Genomic DNA, 18,122 nt, shown 5'->3' with positions numbered 1-18,122 from the left:
CGCCTTAAAAACCATCCACAGACTGGCCAACACACCGGACCTCGACACTAATCCGCCGGGCGGATTCGTGCCGCGGAGCGGCATGCCTTCCCACCCGGTACAAGTGACTGCTACGTCCATTCTGTTCTAATTCAATCATGTTCAGTGATTGTTAAGTCTCCATGAATGCTTGATCGTTCAGTCAGCAACCTTCTATGGATGTGAACAGAAAGTATAAATGCATCGCAGTCCATTGTTTGGAGTCCTGCTTTCTATCTCTCAGATAATTCGCCAGAATCGCTAGGTTTGCTGCACATGTGGCCTGAAATGCTCCAGATGTTTGCCACGGGTATTTGTAACTCGAGAGAGCAATCTGTAAAGTCATGCCATAGATTAGCCAGAAATGTATCTCGTGGCTTCTCATACGCTACTGATTTTACGCAGGGCACTGTTAGCTAAGCTGATTCCTTTTGGTCTTGCCTCTGTCGAATATAAAGCAAACTTGTCCTCCTCCAAATTCCTTATCACATAAGTACGTTTCCAGATTTTGCATGCATAATTTTGGATTTTCGCTTTTACAGCTTTCAAATGTAGGCAGTAAACGATCAGTGTACGTAATTTGTTGAGGAAACTGTGCTTATTCGTCGAGAGGCAGTTCACGTCCACCACAGTGTTATTTCTTAACATCTAAATTTACTTCTAAAGTTTCTCCTCCTCACTCTTTTGGACTGTATTTACTCTTGTGGACGTAAATTTTACTCATTGCAGTACATTTTGAAATTGCGGCTCACTCTGTGCTCATAACTTTCCAGTACTCAAATCTGATTCTTCATCACACTGATTCTCTGGTCGTCTAGGGTCTGCTTCCTTTTCATCTTTGTAACATATGCACTGTTTTTGTATCCAGTTCAGTATGATCACGATTCGTCGTCACTGTTTATTCTGATAGATCTTGCTCTATCTTCATAACGCGTCCGTTCATGGTTTATTTTTCCTTTTTCCATGCGTTGAACGAGTTCATTGTTTATCAACCCGTTTCCCGATATCCTCACTTTTACTTCTATCCACTACATACTGATCACATTTTATGGAAGTTTCTTGATGAGCTTGGTGTAGATTTACGACATCTTTTTGAAAACTGAATCAAATGTACCCCACAATAATTCATTTATCTCCTCTCCACAAAATCTGTAGTATTCAAGCTCAATCACAGAAAAATTCAGATTATGTTAATTTTAATTTATTTATAGATTTAAATAGATGGTATGGAGCATAAAGTGTTTTCTCTTTGTTAGGAGAAACCCTATATTAGGAGAAATTTATTTTAATGCCGGGCTACACGAGAATTAGTTTCAGGTAGAACAAAACCATTTTAACGTAATTTCTACGTGCAAGATTTTTTTTACAATTATTAGTATTATTTAATGTAATGTTGTGCAAAGAATTCTGATCAGGACTGAAACATTACCAGTTAATGAGGTGCATTTATGTTTAAATAGCCACCTAAATGAAAAATGATTGCAGTATTTACAAAAAATTCCTCTCAAAGTGCTTTTCCTGAGTACTGAAATCTCGAGCATGACACATAATAATATTACAAAGTTTGGTCACAAAGACACAAAAAGACGCCCACTGTGCTACAGCAGTAGAAATATACACTGACCAGCCCGACCACTACGACCACAGACCTACTATCGAAGTAAACCTGTCCAGGCGATAGCAGCGTCACCTGACGAGGAATGACTGCTAGTCAGACACATGCTCGGTGCACGTAATATCAGTGAGCGTGCTGTGTTTGGAATAGGGGAAGCTCGCGAGCTATCTGAGTTTCACCGAGGGCAGATTGTGATGATCGGCGGCTCGGCATTTCAGAAACTACACGACTTATCGGGTGTTCGAGGAGTGCTATAGTGAGTACCTTCAACACGTGGCGGAACCAAGATAAAACCACGTCCGGAGGTCATGTGGCTGGGCGGCCACCCCTCGTTACAGATGTCGGACTTCGTGGGATGGGCAGACTGGTAAAGGAGCACAGGTGGGGAACTGTGGTGGAGTTAATATACTACCGGTCATTAAAATTGCTACACCACGGAGATGACGTGCTACAAAAAATGGTTCAAATGGCTCTGAGCACTATGCGACTTAACTTCTGAGGTCATCAGTCGCCTAGAATTTAGAACTAATTAAACCTAACTAACCTAAGGACATCACACACAACCATGCCCGAGGCAGAATTCGAACCTGCGACTGTAGCGGTCACGTGGTTCAAGACTGTAGTTCCTAGAACCACACGGCCACTCCGGCCGACCCAGCTCGGAGACCATGGCTGCGGTTACCCTTGACGCTGCATCACAGACGAACCTAGGTGCACGAATAGCAAAACGTCAGTTTTTCGGATGAATCCACGTTCTGTTTACAGCATCATGATGGTCGCATCAGTGTTTGGCGACATCGCGGTGAACGCACATTGGAAGCGTGTGTTCGTCATCGCCATACTGGCGTATCAGCCGGCGTGATGGTATGGTGTGCCATTGGTTACACGTCTCGGTCACCTCTTGTTCGCATTGACGGCACTTTGAACAGTGGACGTTACATTTCAGGTGTGTTACGACCCGTGGCTCTACCCTTCATTAGATCCCTGCGAAGCCCTACATTTCAGCAGGATAATGCACGATCACATGTTGCAGGTCCTGTACGGGCCTTTCTGGATACAGAAAATGTTCGACTGCTGCCCTGGCCAGCACATCCTCCAGATGTCACACCAACTGAAAACGTCTGGTCAATGGTGGCCGAGCAACTGGCTCGTCACAATACGCCAGTCACTACTCTTGATGAACTCTGGTACCGTGTTGAAGCTGCATGGGAGCTGTACCTCTACACGCCATCAAAGCTCTGTTTGACTCAATGCCCTTGCGTATCAAGGCCGTTATTACGGCCAGAAGTGGTTGTTCTGCGTACTGATTTCTCAGGATCTATGCACCCTAATTGCGTGAAAATGTAATCACATGTCTGCTCTAGTATAATATATTTGTCCAATGAATACCCGTTTATCATCTGCATTTCTTCTTGGTGTAGCAATTTTAATGGCCAGAAGTGTATCAGACTTCATTGCTGGGCGGAGTACAAGCGTGTCTGAACAGACAAGCGCCAAACACTATAGCCGGCCAAGGTGGCCGAGCCGTTCTAGGCGCTAAAGTCTGGAACCACGCAACCGCTACGGTCGCAGGTTCGAATCCTGCCTCGGGCATGGATGTGTGTGATGTCCTTAGGTTAGTTAGATTTAAGTAGTTCTAAGTTCTAGGGAACTGATGACCTCAGAAGTTAAGTCCCATGGTGCTCAGAGCCATTTGAACCATTTTGAACCAAACACTCCTAACGATGGGACTCTGCAGCCGGCGACCCTTACATGTGCCAATGTTAACACCACGACATCGGTAACTGCAACAGAAATGGGCAGGTGACCATCGGCACTGGATGTTGGCGCAGAGAGAGAGCGTTGCATAATCTGATGAATCCGATACCTCCTTCATCATGAATATGGGAGGGCGCGAATCCGTCGTCTTCCCGGGAAACATCTTCTTACACCTGTACTGCAGGACGTAGACAAGCTGGCGGCGGCTCTATTACGCTCTGGGGAACCAAAATGGTTCAAATAGCTCTAAGCACTATGGGACTTAACATCTGAGGTCATTAGTCTTCTAGAGTTAGAACTACTTAAAGCTAACTAACCTAAGGACATCACACACATCTATGCCCGAGGCAGGATTGGAACCTGCGACCGTAGCAGCAGCACGGTTCCGCACTGAAGCCCCTAGAACCGCTCGGCCACAGCGGCCGGCTCTGGGGAACATTGAAGTGGGCATCCATGGGGCCAGTGGAGCTCGTGCAAGGCCCCATGACGGCCACGGAGTATCAGACACTGGTTTGCAGACCACGTACACTCATTCATGACGCTCATATCTCCCAACGGCAGTGGTATTTTTCATCAAGATAATGCGCCATGTCACAAGACCAGGGGTGTGATGGAGTGGTTCGAGGAACACAGTGGCGAGTTCCAATCGATGTTCTGCCCCCCCCCCCGCCCCCCCAAACTCGCCAGATCTGAACCGGATCGAACACATCTTGGATTTGATTGAGCGTGGCGCCAGAGCTCATCGCCCCATGTCCCGAATTTAAGGGAATTACGGGACTTGTGTGTACAGATGTGATGCCAATTCCCTCCAGCGACCTACCAAGGCCTCGTTGCTCCCATGCCACGGCTTCTCGCCCCTGTTATCCGTATCAAAGGTGCACATATCGGCTATTACGAGGGTGAGTCAAATGAAATACTTAAATTTTTTTTAAAATATTGTTTATTGTGCAAAAGTGGTACAAAGCTGTATCACTTTTCAACATAATCTCCCCCACGCCCAATGCAAGTCCTCCAGCGCTTACAAAGTGCACATATCGGCTATTACGAGGGTGAGTCAAATGAAATACTTAAATATTTTTTTAAATATTGTTTATTGTGCAAAAGTGGTACAAAGCTGTATCACTTTTCAACATAATCTCCCCCACGCTCATTGCAAGTCCTCCAGCGCTTACAAAGTGCATAAATTCATTTAGAAAAAAAAAATCATTTGGTAGTCCGCGCAACCACTCATGCACCGCGTGGCGTACCTCTGCATTAGAAAGGAACTTCTTTCTTCCCATTGCGTCTTTGAGTGGTCCAGACATATGGAAATCACTTGGGGCAAGGTCTGGTGAGTATAGTGAATGAGGAAGACACTCAAAATGCAGCTCTGTGATTGTTGCAACTGTTGTACAGGCAGTGTGGGGCCTTGCATTGTAATGTTGCAAAAGGACACCAGCTGACAGCAATCCACGTCGCTTTGATTTGATTGCAGGCCGCAGATGATTTTTAGGAGATCTGTGTATGATGCACTGGTGACAGTGGTCCCTCTAGGCATGTAATGCTCCAAAATGACGCCTTCGTCCCAAAAGAGATTCAGCATAACCTTCCCTGCTGATGGTTCTGTTCGAAACTTCTTTGGTTTTGGTGATGAGGAATGGCGCCATTCCTTGCTCGCTCTCTTCGTTTCCGGTTGGTGGAAGTTAACCGAGGTTTCGTCCCCGGTAACGATTCTTGCAAGGAAGCCATCACCTTCTTGTTCAAAGCGCCGAAGAAGTTCTTCACAAGCACCAATACGTCGTTCTCTCATTTCACGAGTCAGCTGCCGTGGCACCCATCTTGCAGACACTTTGTGAAACTGGAGCACATCATGCACAATGTGGTGTGCTGACCCATGTCTAATCTGTAAACATGCTTCAATGTCATTCAGTGTCACTCGGCGGTTTTCCTTCACTGTGGCTTCAACTACTGCAATATTCTGTGGAGTGACAACTCGTTGTGCCTGACCTGGACGAGGAGCATCTTCCACTGAAGTCACACCATTTGCAAATTTCCTACTCCATTCGTAGACTTGCTGCTGTGACAAACATGCATCACCGTACTGAACCTTTATTCGTCGATGAATTTCAATAGGTTTCACTCCTTCACTACGCAAAAATCGAATAAGAGAACGCTGACTGCCCTGGTGCAAGTCGCAAGTGGGGCGGCCATCTTTATACTGATACTGCGATGGTATGTGTGAATCTGCTCTATGCTGCCACCTACAGGTCATTCTGTACGCTGTTTGCAGCACGCTTACCAACTTACAGAATAATGGCGCGAAATTTCGATTCGTTATTATGAATTTAAGGTTTTCATTTGACTCACACTCGTAGGTAGATGGTCATAATGTTCTGTCTGATCAGTGTATGTGGCTGTCGGTCTGATTATGGCACAGTGAACGGTAATACCACGGGGGTGTTATTGGTGACTGCTTCTACATCTACACTTACATCTGCATCTGCACCTACACTCTACAAGTAACTGTGAAGTGCATGTCAGGGGTACTTCCCTTTGCAACACGAGTTAGGGTTCCTTCCTGTATGGATAGTGGGGAAAGTAACTGCTTAAATGCCTCTGTTCACGGTGTAATCAGACATATCCTGCCTTCGTGGCCCCTAAGGCAGCGGTAGGTAGAGAGCTGTAATGTGTTTCTAGATTCTACACTTGGTATCGTTTCTTCAAATTAGGTGTTGGAGGGATTTCCGTCTTCGTAGGTGATTGGTCAGTGTGGCTGATTGCCATGTATAGGAACCGAGTTCGATTTTCGGTGCTGACAGGGATTTTTCCTTGGTAAGAGGACTGGAAAGGAGTGCACTTAGCCTCGTGAGGCCAACTAAGGAGCCAACTGACCGAGTAGTAGCGGTTCCAAGGCGAAGATATCCTACAAAGACCGGGAGAGCGGTGTGTTAACCGCATGCCCGTCCATACCGCATCCAATGACGCCATTGTCAGAGGATGACACGGCGGTCGGCCGTTCCCGATTGGCCCATAGAAGACCAAAACGGGGAGCTTTATGTTTAATATTCGCGGGATAGTTTGGCTATTCCAGGCCTCTGCCAGTTCGATTTTCTAATCATCTCATATGACAAACGAGCAATTTGTATCTCGCATGACCAATGTTTTTGAATCTACACTGGTTTGCATGAAGAAGGTCGCTCTGTTCGAGTTACTCCATTATGCTTTAGCCCTAAAATTCTACAAGACACGGATGTCAGAGATGCTGAACAGCAGTTTTGTGTGCTAGCCAACTTGTATATGGGTGAACATGTGGGTCCTTGCAAATAATAGACACAGCTTTGTCTTCGAGATCTACGTATATGATGGTTGAAAGAGAGTCTAAACCAGCCGTAAATTATGCATCAAATCTGATAGGGATTCTATGAGCCCCTTAACTTTGTTCAGTTTTAGTGATTTCAACTGTTTCTGAACGCCAGTGACAATTGTTACATTAGTCGTGGTGGCCGTTACAGGATACCGCTCCCAAGCTGTTTCAATTACTATTCATCGCTATCATCTTACTAATGGTCGGTCAGATTATGTAGTATGATGCGACAGATATTCCTCAGGAATAGACCGGCATGACACATGTAAACTCGCACAGCGGCTAGAGTCCTATCAAAACAGTAACAATAATTTAATCACAAGAACTCGTATTCCAAGAGTTACCATATTTCATAAAGTCTTTTCCCACTACCAGCTGAACCAGAAAGTTTAGTTCAGCTGTGTTTAATTTTTAACATTTTTATGCAGCGACAGCAACTGATATTGTTTATATAAGAATATACAGCCTACAGTTGCAGGTTAATAATAACCTTCAACTGTAGGCTGTATATTCTTATATATCAGCTGTGATTTGCACAGAAACTGTTCCATTTATCAGACTGAATCTTCTCTGTTCCATCAGCTGTGCCGCCAGCTACACAGGGTCTCGTGATTCATGACATTGTTCATCCGAAGTTCTGGCCTGCGGGACCCATATCCGCGCTTCGCGGGTCATTTTATTGTTTAGTCATTGTTCCAGGCTATAGTAACAGGGGTCGGATGTTGCACAGCCTTAGACTGTGTAGAATCTCGAACGAAAATAGCTCGAATTAGTATCTTTGTTGAATTTGAGTAATGATAATTTCTTAAATTCACGATGGAAAGTCGCCTTTTTTAACTCCTTCTAAGAGAATCTCTTCTGCTAAACCTTCATGGATAGGGTACTGCAGTGCATGCTTATGTTCAGAGAATTTCACAAGACCATACACAGAGGCGCAATACTGACGTTACGGTATGTGTTAAAATACATAAAATATACACAGTGAACAAAAAATTCTACACTTGGAGGTCGGCATGCGATTCATCATCTAGATTCAAGACAAAAGTTCATCTAGCAAAATCAGACCGGGTCCATTTTAAAGATACATGTATGAAAACGTGGAGCTGGCTACACTGTTACATCGTGTAGCGCATCGGAATGTACAGAGGAGAGAGTATCACGCCGCCCTACCATACTATCTGACGTACCTCACTGAGTATACTGTTGGGGCATCAAACCCGCATCCACCATGGGGCTATGGTTCGAACCCTCTTCAGCTTCCTTTTTTTTATTATTATTATTTAGGCGTTCGTTCCCTAGTTCACATCGTTTATGAGCAGGACATCGTATTGTCACATGATAATAGCCTATCAAATGACAGAGGGATCCATTAAACTGCACGCATGTGTCTAGTAGCTGCACAGTGCACAACTGTAACTGGTCCTTTCAAGTTCATGTAGGGCGGCTTCCCGATGGAGTACACTTGCGATGAATACGTCGATATGCTTTTGGTTCTGGGTACATATGATAACCGAGCTGCTGCTGCTGCTGCTCGCGCATATCCATCACGTTACTCTCAAAGGCGCCATCTTGAAAGAATGTTTTCCGTGGTCTGTGATAACGCCTTCGCGAAACCGGTAACCTTCGTCAACAAGTAATGGACAGAGGCCGTATGAGTACAATCGTACTCCACAAGCAGAGGACGCGATTCTTGAAAGCGTTCACCAATCACCTCGTCGAAGTATCGGTGATATTACAAGGTAGTTCCAGGTGTCTCAAAGACTGATTGATGAAGTGTCGTACGATTAAGAACTGCATCCATATCGTTACGCGTTAACGCAACACCAGCGGCCAGAAGGCCGTATTCGACGAGTACAGTCCTGTGACTGGCTCTTGCACCGAGTGGAAGATTACATATTATAAATAATGTGATAAGGACTGACGAATTCTTCACTCGTTAAGGTATTTTCAGCTTCCAAAATAGCCATTATTGGCCCAAATACAACCCACAAGTCACCCGTGAACGTGGCTTTCAGGCATGCTTTGACATAAACCTGTGAGCTGGAATCGTGGGATGAGTGCTTTTGGGCCCTTACCGATCACCGGACAAGTTGAATGCGCGCCTGTACCGTACGTTTCTTTGCACTACTTTGCCTGACGCGTTAGAGAACGTTCGACTTGGTGTTCGGCGACAGCTATGTTTTCAGCATGATGGTGCACCACCACACTTTGCAAATGAATGTGAATAACTGTTTAAATGAAACGTTTCCAGGGAAATTGACTGGTCGTGGAGGTCCAATGTTCTAGCCTCAGCGTTCCCCAGACTTTAATCCATTAGATTTTTATTTATGATGACACTTAAGTGAACAAATTTAGCAACCCACCCATGGGTGTACAAGACCTAGTAGCATGCTCGCTTTGGCAGTGATGGATGCAGGTATGTCTAGCAAAACCGGTGATTGGCGAAGTGTTTGCAAATGCAAGGTGGTCGCTTTCAACATCTCTCTAAAATGAAAGTTGCTAGTTCATGTGTGAGCTGATTCTGTGAAGACAACCCTAAACATCAAACTTACAGAACTAAATTATTGTGTCTAGTATATTGTACAATCTAGTGTAACCAACCTATTGTGTTTTTTGTACGTCATTGGATGAAGACGATGTTACTGCATTCATTATTACTTTCTGCTGGCATTTTGTTATGGACGAAATAAAGTGGTCGTTAACGTCTGTACGAACTTCATGTTATACAATGAAGCGGCAAATAAACTGGTATGGACATGCGTATTCAAATACAGAGACATGTAAACAGGTAGAATACGATGCTGCGGTCAGCAACGCCTATATTGGACAAAAGGTGTTTCGTGCAGTTCTTAGGTCGGTTACTGCTACTACAATGGCAGGTTATCAAGACTTAAGTGAGTTTGAACCTGGTGTTATAGTCGGCGCACGAGCGATGGGACACAGCACCTCCGAGGTGCCGGCCGGAGTGGCCGAGCGGTTGAAGGCGCTACAGTCTGGAACCGCACGACCGCTACGGTCGCAGGTTCGAATCCTGCCTCGGGCATGGATGTGTGTGATGTCCTTAGGTTAGTTAGGTTTACGTAGTTCTAAGTTCTAGGGGACTTATGAACACAGCAGTTGAGTCCCATAGTGCTCAGAGCCATTTGCACAATTTTTGAACCTCCGAGGTAGCGATGAAGTGGGGATTTTCCCGTACGACCACGTCACGAGTGTACCGTGAATATCACGGATCCAGTGAAACATCAAATCTCCGACATTGCTGCGCCAGGAAAAAAGATCCTGCAAGAACGGGACCAACGACGACTGAAGACAATCGTTCAACGTAACAGAAGTGCAACCCTTCCGCAAATTGCTACAGATTTCAGTCCTGGGCCATCAACAAGTGTCAGCGAGCGAACCATTCAACGAAACATCATCGATATGGGCTTTCGGAGCCCACTCGTGTACTCTTGATGACTGTACGACACAAAGCTTTACGCCTCGCCTGGGCCCGTCAGCACCGACATTGGACTCTTGATGACTGGAAACATTTTGCCTGGTCCGACGAGTTTCGGTTCAGATTGTATCGAGCGGATGGACGCGTACGAGTTTGGAGGCAACCTCGTGAATCCATGGATCCTGCATGTCAGCAAGGCACTGTTTAAGCTGGTTGTACTGGTGTGGGGCGTGTGCAGTTGGAGTGATATGGGACCCATGATACAGATAGATAGTACTCTGACACATGACACGTACGTATGCGTCCTGTCTGATCACTGCGTTCATTAATGTCCATTGTCCATTCCGACGGACATGGGCAATTTCAGCGGGACAATGCGACACCCTACACGTCCAGAATTGCTGCAGAGTGGCTCCAGGAACACTCTTATAAGTTTAAATACTTCCGCTGGTCACCAAACTCCTCAGACATGAACATTATTGAGCATATCTGGGAAGAGATCTCCACCACCTCGTACTTTTACAGATTTATAGACAGCCCTGCAGGATTCATGATGTCAGTTCCCTCCAGTACTAATTCTGACATTAGTTGAATCCATGCCACGTCGTGTTGCGGCACTTCTGCGTGCTCGCGGGAGCTCTTCACGATATTAAGCAAGTGTACCAGTTTCTTTGGCTCTTGAGTGTATCTTAATGTGTAAATAAAGATAACAGTAACAGAAAGAAATACACAAGATACAATACAATACAAACACATTGTGTTAGTGAATACTGGGTATAATTTGATGCTTTAACTGAAAAAAACAGTGTGGCGCGAACGCGACACATATATAGGAAAGTTTCATATCCGTTCCCCAACCGAGTGGTGTAACGCAGTGGTTAGCTCATTGGATTCACATTCGGGAGGATGACGGTTCAAACCGCGTCCGGCCATCCTGATTCAGGATTTCCGTGATTTTCCTACATAGCTTAAGGTAAATGCCGGGATGATTCCTTCGATTGGGCACTGCCGATTTCCTTCTCCATCCTTCCCTAATCCGAAGTTGTGCCCCGTCTCCAATGACCTCGTTGTCGACGGGGCGTTAAACACTTATCTCCTTTTCCTTCTCCGTTACCCTACGGCATTACCACGTCTCACTCAGCTAATGGAACAGCTCCAGAGCAGCGCAAAGTTCATGCTACATATTCTTGGCCACGCTGGGCGCAGTTACAGCGTTGCCGGAGCCTTGTTTTTTAAATCGCATTTCTATTAAATCTATTTGCGGGACTAGGTTTTACTATAACACTTTTGTCTTGAACTGGGGTGAGGTATCACATGCCGAAAGCTAAGAGAGGCATTTTTTCTATGGCAGACAGCTCACCTCTCTGTATCGAAATTCCACAGTATAAGGATTCAGATAAACGGAACTAAAAACAGATATTTTCCGATCCTCCTTGCAGACGAACAAAAAACCCGAGCAGAGACCGTTATGAAGTTCTCCGTTATATTCGTAGCCATAAATTCACAGAACCCTGCCTTTAGCCATGCTTTGCTGTTCGTAATTTAGTTTTTTATCAATATCCGATTATTAGTATTACTGACACATGGCAAGGTAGTACTCCGCTCCAATTGATGCTTCAATGCGCCTTAAAACTAACATTTCTACTCGAGTTAGCCTCTATTTTCATTTCCCTATTTACAAATTTTCCGAAACTGGTTATTAATACCCACTCTACGCTTTTCAACGTCTGTCTCTGCGCTGTAGGTATCAACGATGCTTCTGCCTTTAACGCTATATCTCTGCTTCACACTGAGCTTGCTGAAATTCATTGCTCCTTTTGAAATTTTTACTGTTTCATAGAATATAACAGAAATACTAGAACGCAAATATTTTGTCAACAGGTGCTGCTTAACCAAAGGCCGAGGGTACCAACCAGTTCACAAAAGCTCAAAGATTCTTTGCACCATATTATAAACTGGACAACGTGATTATTGTGCCTCATCTCTCACAATAACGTACATCGTATAATTACGTTCTTGTAGATAATTTGAATGTATAATACAAATGCATAAATCAAAACATTCCCTTTTAATTAACATTGAATGTGAATATATTTATAAAAAATAAAGTATTCTTTATAAAAATCGTAACGTTGTTTTAATTGAACGTTTAACCTAATTAAAGATAATCATAAAAATTTAAGGCGATGTTTTTACCCTTGACGTTTGCTTTATTTTAAAACACAAAATGAGTGTTTTTCCCCTTCTCTTCATTGTATTCCATAGTCCCAAGCATATTCATACCCCCAGGATAACTGGTCCTGCTTTCAAAAACGTACCTTTGTTTATTCTTTTAAATTCGTAGAATGCAATAAGATAGAATATCACCACAGACTTTCCAATTTCAATTACCAGTCATCTTGTTTTTCTGCTTAGTTGTACGTCTAGGAGAGTGTGATTGTTTGCAAGATCTACCAAACTGCTACTAGCAAGCTCTGCAACAAGCTGTATTAACCTGCAATCAGCAAAGACGATAATTATCTGCGAAATTTTTGAATTTAGTTGGATCGAATTTGCACTCTGTGGTCTGGAGGATGTGGGTACCCTGTCTCGCGAAGTACCCTGGCAGCCCATACTAATGTTCCTCTGGCAGTAAACTTGCTGTCGTCAATGTCCTGCACCTTGGAACACAGTGAAATACTCGCCAGCTAGAAGTTATTCAATCCTGTATGACAATTATTATTTCCCAGTAGCAAGCAGACTGAAAGGTGTTACGAAGTTGTATCACAAGTATCTTTCATTTTTTATAGCAAAAGGTAAATTACACAAAATTTACAAAGAAAGAACTGTTGAGAAGCCAAAAATCGTCGTAACTGCGTTCTAACTTACCGCAGAACGATTGTCAAAGCGAACTGCTCCTTTTTGTCACTGTAGGTTATGCGGCCCTCAGTTTCTGCAGTGCTCCTTCATAGCGCCACTGGTGATGAACTTAAATTCGGCCGAATCTTTCAGTGACTCGTCTAGTAAGCACAGAATCAGTGACAACCTCAGATTCAGAATTTGTATCATACAATGTATAGTTGTAATTAGACAGTATCTGTTATGAAAATTGCAGTCCCACGAGAGAAGCACCATAAATGAATGAAATTCTTTCACTTTATTTAAAATTACACAAAGAAATGATTGAAAGTGCAGAGCAATAAAAAAACTACTGCATTTACAAGTTGAACATTTCGTGAAGCCAACACACTCTGCAATAATAGAATGTATACAATAAAAGAGTGTATACGTATCATGTCAAATTAAACGAGCTTTGCATGTATATTTGAGAAACGACATTCCTCATAGCCAGGGGAGAAACTATACTCTTCGTATAGACAACATTCCTGGCAACAAGTGAACTACTACTGGCATATTGGAATATATCTTCAGTAATGCATTGAAGGGAATATATTACTCCGAGCTCAATAACTTTCCTGCCTATTGGTCGCTGTGGTCACTGTTTAGAAACAGAAGATTCGTAACATCTATGGACGCCCGTCATAACCTCTGATACCTAGGTCACTATACCAGATATCGCGCGACATGGCGTTATATAACGTGGCGTGAGAGATTGCATCCATTTTCATAGCGTCTTGTACGTACTTATCAGTCACTGTAGTCCAGATCAAAGCGAAGTTCGATTTTTCTACATTAATGAACCCATTTCAGCCTGATGTGCCCGTAGATATCGCGTGCAAAGGCATATGTTTACGTATTTTTTAGCGCAGGAGATGTTAAGTTGGAGAATAATAGTACGATAGATGATTATAAGACTTACGAAGTTGTGCCAACACTTGTAAGCTCCATAATTCTTCACACACGCAACATGCACGCACTCCCACGCACGCACAAATCGCTGCACTAGCGTTACGTCCGTTACGAGTTGCAGTCATACAACACGACAAACTACTTATTTTTCAGGAGAAAACCTTTTCCGTTGTGGGCTGTAACATTTTCTGTTTATTTGCTATTGACCAATTTCGACTTTAAGTCATTATCAAGCAACACACACACATTACCTCTTTGCAACAATTGTGGCATAAATTAACTCGTCAGTCCGTTTGTGGACTGCAGACACATACCTCAAACAATCACAAAAATTAATTACACAAATTTATTTTTTCTAGGTGATAAAAACATATTGTCTATCTCCTTATTTGTTCATCCAAGATCGATCTATTGCATTACCCGTAGATACTTAGACTATGTGACAGGGTCCAGATACTTTCGAGCTCTTTCTCTTTGTTCTGACCATTGTCTTAAATTTATTCGCATTTAAAGAGAACAGTTATTCATTAGAACAAGTGGAAATACTGTCAAAGGCGTTATGCACTTCCTTGCGATCATCAAATGATGATACTTTCCTACAGACAACAGTATCATCAGCGAATGATCTGAGAATGCTGCTCACCCTATCTGATAAAGATTTTATGTGTACTGAGGACGTCAGTGGGCTCATTATGTTATCCTGGTGCACACGCGATATTACTTACGTTTCTGCTGGACAGTCGACAAGCAGAATAACACATTGAGATCTATTAAGCAAAAATTCTGCAAGCTGTTCACCTATTTCTTAAGACAATACACGTGACCGCATATTCGCTATCAGTTGACAATGTGGTGCAGTATCGAGCGGCTAATTAGAAGAAATCTACCTATTTACCTGTATATCGATTACAAGAGAACCGAGCAGTATTTCATTCCTCATACCCATGCTGAATCTTTGAGAACAAATGTTCACCTGTAAGTCTGCGAATCCGTTATTTCACTCTTTATTTAAACAGAAGTTTCGACGTTCTTTCCAGTTATGAAGATATTAGGAGCTAATACACTGGTCTCGATGGGTGTTCAATGTAAAATTGAGTGCTATTTCTGTTACAGCCTGGTGCCTTTATTTGTTTTGAGTTGTTTCAATTGTTTAGCAGCACTACTGGTGTCCATTTGAATATATCTCATTATTCATACACTGAAGCGACAAAAGTCATGGGATACCTCTTAACATCGTTTCGGACCACCTTTCGCCGGCGTAGTGCAACAATCCGATGTGGCTTGGACTCAACACGTCGTTGACAGTTCCCTGCAGAAATATTGAGCAATGCAGTCTCTATAGCCGTCCATAATTGCGAAATTGTTGCTGGTGCAGGATATTGTGCATGAACTGACCTTTCGATTCTGTCCCATAAGTGTTCGATGAGGTTCATGGCAGGCGATCCGGATGACCAAATCATTTTCTCCAACCGTCCAGGATGTTCTTACAACCAGTGATATGACGTATTGTCATCCATAATAATTCGATCGTTGTTTGGGAACATGAAGTCCATTAATGACTGCATATGGTCTCTAAGTACCCGAACATAATCAATGCCAGTCAATGATTGGTACATTTGGACCAGAGGATCCAGTCCGTTCCATGTTAACACGGCCCGCACCATTATGGGGCCACCAACAGCTTGTGCCTTGTTGACAGCTTGTGTCCATGGCTTTGTGGGGTCTGCGCCACATTCGAACGTTACCATCAGCTCTTACCAACTGTAATTGACCAGGCCATGGTTTTCCAGCCGTCTAGGGTAAAACCGGTACCGTCAAGAGCCCAGAAGAGGCGCTGCAGGCGATGTCGCGCTGTTAGCAAAGGCATTCGCGTCGGTCGCCTGCTGCCATAGCAAATTAAGGACAAATTTCGCCGCACTGTCCTAACGCATACGTTCGTCGTTACGTACCACGTTGATTTCTGCGGCTGTTTCACGCAGTGTTGCTTGTCTTTCAGCACTGATAATTCTACTCAAACGCCACTGCTCTCGGTCTTTAAGTGACAGCTGCCGGCCACTGCATTATCCGTAGCGAGAGGTAACGCCTGAAATATGGTATTCTCGGCACTCGCTTGGCACTTTTGGATCGTGAAATATTGAATTCTCTTACCATTTTCGAAATGGAATGTCCCAGACATCTATCTGCAACTGCCATTACGCGTTCAAAGTCTGTTAATTACTGGCATGCAGCCATAATCACGTGGAAGCGTTTTCACATGAATGACCTGCGTACAAATGACAGCTTCGCCAATGCACTAACCTTTTGTACCTTGCGTACATGATACTACCGCCTTCTGTATATTCGCATATTGCTATCCCATGACTTTTGTCACCTCAGTGTATGTCTTCTTTTTCATTGCCTGTATCCTGTATCGTCCCAGTCGGAATTTGGCTCTGTTAGTTCTATAGGGCGGCCGACTTCCCTTCATGTCGACACACCCAACGCGCGCGGCTACACGAGTGAGCTCTCATTTTTAAAATGTGATGCGATTAAATATTGGCTTGGTGGTGTACTAACCCATAAACACACTTTTAAACGCACAATAGTTCGGCTTTCTTGTGTGTTTTCTTCATTTTTGAAACCAGAGTAAATCACAAGAGACTGAATTGAATAATGGTATCCGTTTATTGATTTTGCTTATGGCCAGAAAATCCTAAGGTTTTCCTAGAGATATTTCGCCAGAATTTGGGTCTGCAAATTATTCGAAACTTCACGCATAACCATTATTACAAATGCACAAGTTTTTTCTTTACCAGTTTGCGCCACCATTTTCATTACAATCTCTTTTGTAACGATGGTTAGCAAGTGCTGCTTTCACAACATATTTGACATAGGAAAATAACCCATACACGGTTTTTACTGTCTACTATTGCTCACTAGCTAGTTCCCTACGTCTTCATATAGGTCGATTTAAGATATATTTGAGCTTCAAAGAAAATCTTCAAAGGCTGTCGGATTTGAACAAAATGTTTTCAGCTTGTCATTTAACAAGATTATTAATGACTGTTTTTCAGTAAAGTCATCATAAACTCTCTTCTAGCTTTCTTGGTGTACTTTCTGTCTCTGATGATCGTCACTGCTGTAACAGCATCAGAGTCGATCATTTCTGTCTGACTGGTGATTCATCTCAAAAGGGTTCGATTCTGTTTATAACCACGAGGTCTAAGACACAAGAGCTTTTCGGAAAGTAAGGCCCGATCGGTCGCGAAATGGAAACCAGTGTGAAAATCATTGTTTTTTTATTTTTACCAATTAACTACACCTTTATCTACTTCTGCACATGGCCGACGCTCCGACTTAGACATTTATCGTCGCGTTGTACCAACTATCGAATACTCTCGCCATAGAAGGCAGCCGCCTGCACCTCCCGCAAATTCTTCACGGTAGTTTGCAGTTCGTTGTCTGTGTCAAAATGTGGTCTACATAGCCAGCGGTTCATGTCAGCAGAGATGAAACTCAGGGGTTGTGCTGTGCGTGATCAAACACTTCCCATCGAAAAAGTTGCAACAGTATCTTCATTGCCCCTGCAGAGTGAGGCCAAGTATTATCATGAAGAAGAAAATGCATGACAGTTATGTTATGTGGGCTGCAAGACATCAGGCGAAATCTCTCACCAGGCCCTCATACATGGCGAGAGACACAATATCCAGGCACCTTTATGTGCTCAGTGTGCGCCTAGAACTGAAAGGAGCGGCGTGACGCAGTCAATGGGCACACTAGAGAAGCTGCCCAACACAACTGTGCAAAGCTTCATCCGATTTTCACTGTTGTTTCCATTTCGAACCTGATCTTACCTTACTTTCCGAATATCCCTCGTATATGTCTTGTGTTGGTCTAGCAAACACTCTGAACGAAGCGGCACGCTACTGTACGACCATGACGTTCTTGACACGGTATGGACACATTGTGTTATCCAGTACCTGCTTCTGTCCACTACCTCCACGCATGCAGCGCATTGCAACACACAGAAAAAATTGGCCTGATTTATCACGAACACGTAATATATGTACAACAGTGGGATAGCGTGCACGTAGTCTCGTCACAGTTATCCCATCTGTGACTTGAGAGGTTAGAGTTGCCCCAAGCTCGGGCAGTAAAGAGATGCGAAAGGAAGTGGAAATTTG

General features: G+C 43.7%; 1 protein-coding gene across 1 annotated transcript in view; it reads left to right on the top strand.

Moving 5' to 3' along the window:
- Positions 1-12,224, top strand: part of LOC124723022 (retrotransposon-like protein 1) — a 297,803-nt gene extending 285,579 nt beyond the window's left edge. The window contains exon 4 of the mRNA XM_047248198.1: positions 12,052-12,224. Coding sequence (XP_047104154.1) covers positions 12,052-12,124 — 73 coding nt within the window. The 3' untranslated portion in view covers positions 12,125-12,224. The remainder of the gene's footprint in view (positions 1-12,051) is intronic.
- Positions 12,225-18,122: the final 5,898 nt, after the last annotated feature.

The sequence above is a fragment of the Schistocerca piceifrons genome, chromosome X (genome assembly GCF_021461385.2).
Source record: "Schistocerca piceifrons isolate TAMUIC-IGC-003096 chromosome X, iqSchPice1.1, whole genome shotgun sequence".
NCBI lineage: Eukaryota > Metazoa > Arthropoda > Insecta > Orthoptera > Acrididae > Schistocerca > Schistocerca piceifrons.
The sequence above is the reverse complement of the archived record's forward strand: the minus strand, read 5'-3'. Positions and strand labels throughout refer to the sequence as shown.